This window comes from Volvox carteri (assembly GCF_000143455.1).
Source record: "Volvox carteri f. nagariensis unplaced genomic scaffold VOLCAscaffold_21, whole genome shotgun sequence".
NCBI lineage: Eukaryota > Viridiplantae > Chlorophyta > Chlorophyceae > Chlamydomonadales > Volvocaceae > Volvox > Volvox carteri.
The window spans coordinates 972005-982513 of record NW_003307564.1 but is presented as its reverse complement, the minus strand read 5'-3'; the positions used below and the strand labels follow the sequence as shown (position 1 = coordinate 982513).

General features: G+C 56.4%; 2 protein-coding genes across 2 annotated transcripts in view; both read right to left on the bottom strand.

Moving 5' to 3' along the window:
- Positions 1-151: 151 nt before the first annotated feature.
- VOLCADRAFT_101962 (uncharacterized protein) lies at positions 152-1931 on the bottom strand (the record flags this gene model as incomplete). Its single annotated transcript, XM_002950925.1, has 4 exons — positions 152-359; positions 574-662; positions 901-1084; positions 1660-1931. 4 exons carry the CDS (start codon positions 1929-1931, stop codon positions 152-154), a joined length of 753 nt encoding a protein of 250 aa, XP_002950971.1.
- A 323-nt stretch (positions 1932-2254) lies between these two features.
- Positions 2255-10509, bottom strand: part of VOLCADRAFT_91497 (uncharacterized protein) — a gene marked incomplete at both ends in the record, with an annotated part of 10726 nt that continues 2471 nt past the window's right edge. Inside the window, 9 exons of the mRNA XM_002950924.1 lie at positions 2255-2335; positions 3486-3536; positions 5933-6147; positions 6824-7103; positions 7268-7438; positions 7631-7729; positions 8508-8695; positions 9756-9828; positions 10043-10110. Of these exons, the coding sequence (XP_002950970.1) occupies positions 2255-2335; positions 3486-3536; positions 5933-6147; positions 6824-7103; positions 7268-7438; positions 7631-7729; positions 8508-8695; positions 9756-9828; positions 10043-10110 (1226 nt within the window). The remainder of the gene's footprint in view (positions 2336-3485; positions 3537-5932; positions 6148-6823; positions 7104-7267; positions 7439-7630; positions 7730-8507; positions 8696-9755; positions 9829-10042; positions 10111-10509) is intronic.

Genomic DNA, 10509 nt, shown 5'->3' with positions numbered 1-10509 from the left:
CACGGTTCTTAGGGCCTCCTTTTCCCCCCCCTTTTTTTTCCTTCCCCCCCCCCCTTTTTTTCCCCCCCCCCCTTCTCTCCCTCCCCCCCCCTTCTCTCCCTCCCCCCCCCCTTCTCTCCCGCTCCCCCCCCCTTCTCTCCCGCTCCCCCCCTCACGGCGCATTTGTCCGCGCTCGGTACTGCCTGAAGGTCAGGTTCAGTCGGCCGGGTCGCAACCCGGTGGCAGCCAGGAGCTCCCGGGGGGCCGTGTGGGGGTGGACACGGGACACGGAGTGGAAGATCATCCTGCCAGGACCTCCAAACACAAGTACGTCACCTGACTCCAGTCGTACACTGCTTGCCTGTTCGGCCTCGCGGGTCCTGCATGTGTGTGTATGTATGTATGTATGTATGTACGTATGTATGTATGTGTGGGTGTGAAAGGGAGGGATTTGTTTTTTTGTCAGACAGATGGAAAGAAATAGAGAGAGGCGAAGAAAGGAAAAGAAACGAAAAGTACGAGGGGATGCCGTACTACTAAAAAAGCCAATTCCAAAGCAATTCCACTGCAAGCCAGGATCTGTCGCGTCCATACCTGCCGTACAGGAAGTCCGCCGCGTCCCCCAGTGACAGGGACACCACAGGCAACCCAGCTCGCAGAGAGTCCGGCATCTCGTCCTTGTCCTGCACGGAATGCCGTACACGGTGACGCCGTGAGACAGCACGTATGCATATGTGTCATTTTCCGCACAACATATGTTTTGCTGCTTTTCACTTTGTGCATCATCCCACCCCCCTTTCCCCCCTCCCTCCCCCAGCCCGCCTTACACAGATAGACATACACACACACAACACACGCGCACCGCGGCCCGGGTAAATAACTAATTATCAAGTTACAAAGCCTGGCGGCAGCCTGATGCACCTGGTGCATTCCCAGTCGACCAGACCGCTCGTAGAAGTTAGCCAGACATATATCCGGACGAAGCGGCGGAAGCTGAATCCCTCCCGCGGCCGCGGCCGCGGCGGAGGCGGCCCCCAGGCACCGCCCACAAAGCTCCACGAGCCAGGACGGGATGGGCGGCGGCGTCGCACCGTCGTACGATGACCTGAAATGTCGTACATTGAGTGCAAGTATTTTCAGAGTTTTCTCTATTGAAAAAGACACGACGACGACGCGGCGGCGGCGGCGACATCACTGATGGTGCTGTTATGGTTTCCAGCCCCCTTCGGGGAGAGAGGGGGGCCCGGGGTGTGTGTGGCCGAGGGGGTGTGTGTGCCCGAGGGGGTGTGTGTGCCCGAGGGGGTGTGAGGGCGCTTCAGGAGCTGATGGAGGTGATTGGGAGGGGTTTGTTTGATCTAAGGTGGTCGTACAGGGGATTAAAAACCCGAAGTTCTAAGGATTGCTTCTAAGGATTGGATTAATAAAGGGTTCAAGGGTTTCAACGGTTTTACATGCACGGCCCGGGGAGACACACACACAAACACACACACAAACACACACGCACAACCCTACGTACAGTACAACAGCACAGAGTGACATCGCGCAAAGAGACATACATACATGAGTCGTACTCACGTGTGACTCATGTTTCAAGGTACAAGGAAGAGCTTTGCACGTGTCGTACACCCCATCTAGTCCCTCGGAGATCTTTCCTTTTGCACCATTACGCGCCGTACATACCGCGTGGCTTCGTACTTGCTCGTACGCGGCTCCCAGTGAAGCCCCATACACATCATCCGCAGCGACAGCCGCGCGCCGGTGTTGTACGACGGGGTGTAAAACCCCCCGGGCCCCACGCCGAGCTCTCGGATCTGCAGGACAATCCGGATCTGCTCGTCCATTGTGAGATAGCCCTTCAGCAGTATGACACCCGGCGGCAGACCCGGTACGGAGCGCGGTACGTTTGTCAGCGCCTTGGCGGCAGCGGCGGACGCCGCCGCCGCCGCCGCCATCGTGCGGTTGGCGGCTGCGACCGGAGCTTCGTTCGATAAGCAGATGTCGTACGGTCCGACCTGCGCAAAAAGAGATGTAATCAAGGTAAGGTGTGTGGTGTACGACAACAGTACGAGAAGAATCACCTCAACCCCAACATCTCTCGTCTCATATTTCCCCCCTCCCGCTCGCTCTCTTTTTTATTTGTTGCCGTTGCACCGCGGAGGACGAAGGTTCTTGCCATGGGTTGTTATGGTCGTTGTTATGGTCGTTGTTATGGTCGTTGCGTCAGTTAAGACTTTGGGAGTCGTTCCCCCCTCACTAAGGAGGTGATGATCTAGTCCTAAGGAGGGTGACGCAGTTGTGGTGGTGGTGGTGGTGGTGGTGGTGATGGTGGTGGATATGTGTGTTGTGGGAAGAAACGCTCAGAGGAGGGGGAGGAGGAGGAGGAGGAGATGCAAAATACAAAATCATCGCAGGTCAGCTCGGGAGCGACAACGCGGGAGATTGGAGCGGAGGGCGCGGGGGCCGATTGATGCATACACCACTCAGCCAGTCTGTGTGTGTTTGCCCGTCTGTCTGTCTACCTGTCTATCAGTCAATCATCGGCGTCAGGGAGACTTACGGGGACACGTGCAGTACAACAACAGCCCCCCAACCCTCCACACACACACATACACACACACGCGTGCGTGTGTGTTCCCGCCACCCCCCGGTGCCATTATGGATCAGGAAGGCTCCTTGCTAAAGATATTAGAATATTATTACTGAAGACATTTTACCAAACAGACACGTGCGTGCTGATTAGTGGGAAGAGGAAAAGGAAGGTGAGGAAAGAGAAGGGGCGAAAGGACCGAAGGGAAGGGGAAGGGGGGCAGAGCGGCCCGGTACACAGCGGGTGGGGCCTTCCCAGGTGCAAGCGTCCTCTTACTGCTTTCCTGCCTAGCTTCATTGAATCGCCTCTGAGAAGAGAGCAAGGAAGTGGCAAGAAGGCGCGAAAATTATTTAAAATATACACAGCTTCTCCCCATCTGCATGGTTTACTGCTCCTGGTCTGAGATGTTCAGCTCCCGCGCCTTCCACAGAGGCCGACCGCCTCCCCCACACCGCACACACACACACCCCTTCCCCCTGGTGGTTCGTCGTAATCCCCACACTTTCCCCCCCTAACGGGGGGAAGAAACAACACTGTGATTTATTCGGGGTTGTTTGTCACCGTGCACGGAACTGCTTTGGGGGGCTCTTTGCTGGCCGGGGCGGAATGCTTACGCGTGTACATACGTACGTACATATGTACATAATGTATGTATGTATGTACATGCTTTGTGCAGGGGTCGCGAAGGACGGTTGTGTCCAGAAGAGTCGGGGAGTTGCAGCGGTGTTGGATAAAGGTGCAGCAGGAGGAGGAAGAGGAAGAGGAGGGGTTTTAGTTTCTGTTGTGCTCATGAATCACGATGTTTGCGTAGGTAGAAGAAATGGAGGAGGGATTTGTGAGGATATGTTGTTGTTGAGAATACTCAGGGGCCGACTAATGCTCACAGGACGAACAGTACATCTTCGCTTCTTTTGCTCACAGGGCGGCATTGCTTCGAGGCAGAGGACCAGGACGGAAGCTCGGCAGGCGGCTGTGTGGACGGATGGGAAGAGGAGGAGGAAGGGGAGAAGGGTAGCGATGATAGAGAGGAGATGGTTGGGGCCGGAGACGGCGCTTGTCCAGGTCCAACATTGGCTGATGATATTGGCGGTGTGGGGCCCGCCGAAGCTGCTGCTGCAGCCAAAGGCACCCTTGGAGCCCGCCCTAGCACGTAACGCAGCAGATCGTTTGTGGTCATTAGCAGATGCGTTGTTTGCTCCGACGGCCCGCATGGCGGGTGACAGCCTGCTGCACCCACGACGTCATGGCGCAGCGACTCGCCAATTTCCTGCGCCTCCATGAACTAGATTTCTCAAACAAAGTAATCATAATTTGAGTAGCGGTCTTCTGCTGTAGTTAGCTAAACTTCGCATTTTTTTTGAAATTTAACAATGACGTTGCCCGCAAACACAATTCTGCGGACAGCGCTGTGTCTTGATAGGTGTATGCTGCATCGTATACAGTTACAGTAACCGAACAAGTGGTGACCGGCCGCTTGATGATACATCGTGAAATTTTGCAAGAGTTGCAACGAACTTTCAAACGACTTCCGGTGGGGAGAAAGAATGCCTTCCACACCGAGAAAGATGCCTTCCGGTTTCAAGTTGTAAGTTGTATGTAGATGTATCCGGGATTTTCGTTTTCACAAAGTGGGTACTCGACAGTTAAATCAAACCTTTTCCTGCACCTCCTTCCATAAGTCCCCACACATGTCCTCCTTCCATCTCGACTTGTTCGCAAACCCCCCTACATCCCCCGCGCAGAAGCTACACGAGGCAAACCGGGGATTTTCACAAGCCAACCGGATCGCAAGGCCAGATGAAGCCCCGGTCTTCTGTCTATCTAGGTGCGTGTTGGTGTGACGCAAGATAGGCGCGTACGCCTGCTTCGTGCGTTGCTTGCCGTTTTATTGTACAGCTTGGGTTGCTCTTCGGTGTTATCAACTGATACAACTCATGTCGCGGATTTGTTAGAAATTTCTGTGACACTACCTGCAACAATTGCCAATACCACCCCCTTTTTCACAATCTCATTTCCCCGCTACCCCCCCCGTTCCTATCTGAATGCCAGCCCAGACTCCATCTTTGTGCACCAGCAAGTGGTCTGTGTCTCTCAAGCCCTCCCCCTCCCCCTCCCTCTCTCCCTCATCCTTCGGCTCCACAGTTGAGGTTTTAACCATCTCCACATTTGACTCCCGTTTCTCTCTTAACGCATTAACGCATGACTTAATTAATCGGCTTGATTGGCTTGTGTTTGCCCCTACCCGCGCTTTGTTGTCTTCGCTTCGCACTGCCCCCTTTTACCCAAACGTTTGCTCCATGCTTGGGGATTACCGCTACCCTTGCAACTCGTATAGGCGTATGGTCCTTGGCCCCCTATTACCCAGATACCCATATCTTGCTTCTGTGTCATTGCCCCCCTATCACCCAGATCACGCGGCCCAGACATGTCTATCTACTATCAATCTCCCCGGCTTCGATCGCCCCAGTCCGCCATCACGGCCGTTTGGACAGATGTACGAAGCAACATGAAAAGCGCGGCGGTCCCATTACACAACCCTGACAACACCACACACACGCACATACATGCATACATACATACGTGCACACGATGTCTCGCACTATCCCCTACAAGCGCATCGCGACAGCGGACAAGGGAGATGATCGCTGTATATCTCCCTCGGCCCACGACCCCTATCGAGGCCTCGCGGCATCCTCAATGCAGCCAACCTGCTGCCCTGTTGCCCTCGTGACGCGCCTTCCAGCGCATCTCGTCTCCTCCCTTCCCCTCCCCTCCCTTCCCCTCTCGTCTCCTCCCCGCTCTCCCCTTTCTTGCCTTCTATTCTATCCATACCTACTCGGAATGGAACTCCTCCAAAAATTGACGACACGCGGAGATATACACATACACACGCACGTAAAACACACATGCGCATGGGCACCGCAGCCCCATCCCCCCCCCCGTGACTCCCCCGCACCTCTTCAAAATAATCGACCAACATCAACATCGACAACCGACAACCCAATCCTCGCGATTGGAATTCTCATCATCCTGCAACAACATACATACACACCTACATAACAACAAACCCCTTTTTCTTCGCGCCCTTCTACACCGTACTACACGCAAGGCCCTATATCCATGCCCATTTCCGTATCACACATATTTACTACATTCGCATTTCCAAAAACTCCACACCCATCCACAACCCCCAACATCTACCAATCCACACCACATACACCCCACACCCTCGCACGGCCCCTTCACCCCCGTTTCCCCCCTCCTCTCCCTCGCACCTCCTCACGCTCTTACAGCTGCAGGAACACCAACCGCACCCCCAACCCCCGACCGCATCCTCCCTCCACCACCGCCAGCACCGGCACCCACCTCCTCCTCGGCCGTCTCCGTGGTCAGGCCGCCCATCAGCTCGTCCAACGCCACCTCGACGCCGAAGGCATCGAAACCAAACTCAGCTCCCATGTCGTACTGGACGCGCTCGTGGACTCCGCGCTGTCCTGGGCCTGTCCGATGTCCCGAGCCACCACCACCACCACGACCACCTGATGCGACGGAGGCGCCAGCACTGCCCCGTCCCGCTGGGGCTGGGTCGGCGGGGTCGGAAGGGATGCACAGGGGGGTTAGGACGAATGTTTGTTTTTTGGCGAGTGACGCAGATACCAGAAATACACGGCCGGGGGGGAAGAGGGGGAAAGGGGGAAATCATATGCAAGGAAAGATGGAATGGACTGCCGGAAGGCGTGCAAAGTTAGAAACTGCAAAGTTCGAAACTGAGTCCTCTAAGCGATCAAGTCAGTGACTCAAGGCTCCGGAAGTTAGGCCCCGTTACGTGACCGACATGTTTTGGGGGCGGGGGAGGGGGAAAGACGAACCACAAACGAGTGAAGCTGCTGCCAGGGCAAGAGTGTACCAGTCGTAGGCGGGGGAGGGGGAGGGGGAAAGGAGTGTAAATATTTGCGAGGAAGGTGAGCTCTTGACCCTTCTGGGGGGTCGGGGATGTAGCTGTCGTTGTGTGTGGACCGTGCGGTGATCAGCTCTCCAGTGCGCGACAACAGCAACATGTCAGAAACCACCCGGCACACCCGGCATCCACACCCGTAGACAGAGACAGACAGACGGACGGACGGACAGACGGATAATCATCCATCAGCCCGTTCACGGGTGTTTTTGCATGTACGGCATCGACATCGACACGCAATGACGCAAACACACCACCAGGCGCAACACTGCACACACCACCCTCATCGCCATACGCCGTACCTTTCGGCGCACTGCCGCCGCCGCCACCACCAGCCGCTGTCGTACCCCTACCCGGCACATCGCGACCTCCCCCAGTTCCGGCCTTGCCCGCCGTCGCACTCCCACCCGCACCCGCACCCGCACCCTCGCTAGCGCCGGCACCCCCTCTCCCCGCCGGCAGGAAGAGGGGCGCCGCTGCAATTGCGGCGACTGCCGGGTTTACCGCGGCCTTCATCTGCCTCAGCGAGTCAAGAGCAGCTGCCAACTGCCTGGGGGTCGGGGCCCCCCCCGCCGCCGCCGCCTGCTTGCGAGGGTTTCACGGGGGTGTAGGCTTACATACATACATACATACATACATATTTACCGGGGGCTTAAGACGAACCAAATATACCCACACCATCACATCAACACCACTCCCACACCACTCCCACACCACTTCCAATGAGGCCCCCAGTAAGACCTCACCGCGCCTCTGAGAGCATTGCCGCTAAAGGCCGCGCCGCCGCCGTCACCGCCGTCAGTATTGCGCAACGCCTCGGCCGCGGCGGCGGCGGCTTTTGCCGCGGCCGCGGTGCGCTCGGCGGCGGCGGCCGCCTCCGCCGCCTCCGCCTTCCGTACATCCTCATCTAGTACGACCTGTACGGAAAGGAGTACACCAGCCAAACCTGACTCAGCCATCTACGCCTGGGAGCATATCTGTGGTGCAATCTCAGACTGGTTTCCGGCCCCTCCCCCCGGGGATCCAACCCCCTTTCCCGGGGCGTGTGCGCCAGCATAGGAGACGCAACACCGTGCCGTACATGTGCCGTACACAACATTTCCCGTCACCTTACGGCCAATGAGGTCAATGGTGACGGTGAGTTTCTTGCGCCGCGCCGCCTCCGCCTCCTCCTCAAGCTGCCGCCGCCGCCGGAGCTCATCACGCTCCTAGTGGCGGGTGGCGGGTGGCGCCACAAAGCCGGTCGGGCAAACAGCCGAGGAAGGGGGTAAGGAGAGGGAGGAGGAAGGGTGGGTTGGTGAAAAGGCAAGTGAGAAGGCAAGTGAGAAGGCAAGTGAGAAGGCAAGTGAGAAGGCAAGTGAGAAGGGAAGTGAGAAGGGAAGTGAGAAGGGAGGTGAGAAGGCAAGTGAGAAGGCAAGTGAGGAGAGGGTAAGGGGGGAATTAGAAGCAAAGGAGGAAATCAGAAATGAACTGCCGGCGGCATCGCTCATAAGGAGGAGGAAAGGAGCGAAGAGGAGGAAAAGGAAATCGGGTTATCCGGCCCGACGTTCAACGCGCGGCCGCGCGAGGACGGGGTTCGCAGCCGAACAGTCGCAAAACAGGGTCACCGTAATAGTCAGGTTTGAGTGAGCGAGGTTGGAGGGAAAGGAGAGGGGGTGGAGGGGAGGATGGGGGGGGGAGACGAACCACAGACGAGTAATGCTGATACTATGGATAGAAAATAGATGGACAGGTACTGCGGGAAAAGGGTGCACCGGATGCTGATACCAGAGATGAATTAATGGAGCAGCATTGAAGGAGTGAAGGGAAGGGAAGGGGGAGGGTTGGAGCAAGAAACGGGGGGGTGGGGGAGGTTAGGAAATGAATGCAGAGAATGGTTGAGATGTGCGGGGAGTGACACGGGTTGTGTTTTCACCCCTCCGCCATTTGTCACTCACTTGCCCGTCGTTTCCACTCACACAGTCTAACACACACACACACACCTACCTGGTCAGTGAGCCAGGCGTTGGTGTCAATCTCGAAAAAGTCGCTCTGGTCGTCAATGACTGTCGTACGCTTGGCAGCGTTCCTGTCGTACTCGACGAGCCGGTCCTGCCGTACCGTTGAGATTGGCAAAAAGGTGTGCAAATCCAGGAAATCGCGTCCATTAGCGCTTTTTGTTGGTTTGTTGGCTGCTATAGGTCAGGAAAGAGATCGGGGGAGCTGTACGGGCACTAGGCCGTACGGCTTAAAACCCTAAAACACGCACACATTATGATTTTTTTTGCATTAATATTTCACATTTCGATATTTTGTATTATCTATCTATATTAACACATCAGACACATTTGGATTCAGGCATCGAAGCACAATCCCGGCCGCAATACCAACAAGGAAATGAGCACAGCGGTCTCCAAGATCACCGCAGAAAGGAAATGGGCCGGAATGGGGGGACAGGGGTTTGGACAGGTGAGACGAACCAGTGTCAGAATGTGAAGCAGATACCAGAAATAGACGGCGGGGGGGAGGAGATTGGGAAAGAGGTGGCAGAGGGGGAGCCACACATATCGAAATACACACGCGAACAGAGCAGCAGTAAGCGATTCACGATGGGACAGATGGACGAGCAGTTGAATCGGCGAGAGGTTCATTCCGGGGCATTCTGAAATTGGTACGGAATCTGAAATTGGTACGGAATCTAAAATTGGTACGGAATCTGAAATTGGTAGGGAATCTGAAATTGGTACGGAATCTGAAATTGGTACGGTACCACCTTAAACGCGCGGGCCGCAGCCGTCGCCGCATCCTCCGTTCCCTCGTCCGTAGCCCCGCGGGCGGTTGCTGCTGCTGCTGCTGACTCAGCCTCCGCAGTAGCAGCAGCAGTAGTAGAAGCAGCTTCGGCCGCCGCGGCCGCCTTCTGTCTGTCCTTGTACGACAACGGTACGGCATCGCCACAGAAAGTGCACACGCCACCGCGGTCTGCATAATTGGGGGCGGTCATTGTAGAGGCGGTGTTGTTTGTGACGATTTCGCAACACCCTCCTCCTTGCCCCTCCACCACCCCCTCACTCCACCACCCCCTCATTCCACCACCCCCTCACTCCACCCCCCTCTCACTCCACCACCCCCTCACTCCACCCCCCTCTCACTCCACCACCCCCTCACTCCACCCCCCTCTCACTCCACCCCCCTCTCACTCCACCACCCCCTCACTCCACCACCCCCTCACTCCACTCACCCCCTCACTCCACTCACCCAAGAATCTCAGAATGTCGTTGGTAACGGAGCGGCAGTCGTAGATCTTACCACAACCAAGACAGTTCAGCACCTGGGGGGATTGAAGGAATGGGTACGTATGTACGTACGTATGTACGTACGTATGTACGTACGTATGTACGTAAGTATATATGTATGTATATATGCATGTATGTGAGAGGAGGATAAGTAATAGCAATGGAGGTTTTGGCGGTCAGGAACAACGGAAAGGGAGGTGTCTCACGAGATTTCCTGCCCCCCGTCTTCCCCCCTCCCCCAATTCCCACCTTTCTCTCCAGGGAAGCCGCCAGAGCCAGAGCCCCCCCCTCGGGACGTACTGCACCCACCGGCTTGGCTGCCGGTGGGGGGGGGGCAGGGCAGGAGAGGGGGGGGTTACGGGTTTTGGAGGGGAGGGATCGGGGGAGAGGGGGGGTTGCGATAATGTTGGGGCCGCAGCAACAGCAGGTGAGCTGATAACCCATACCGCCATAACGGTCGGACATACGTACATACGTACACACACACACACATATATATATATACATACGTTGGTGGTGTTTTGGGGGGTTGTTTCAGAGAGCCTTTGACTTTGCCCTAGCTGAGACTTGTGGACTCGCTCTAGCGGGACCTGAGAGCCCTTCGTGGTGTGTTCAATGCAGCGCCACCCCCGGATGGAGGGGCTGCGGAGTGGCTGCGTAGAGTGTTGGCAGTCTGAGTCGGGGTCGGGAGCACACAAGACTAACCGACTTGTGCT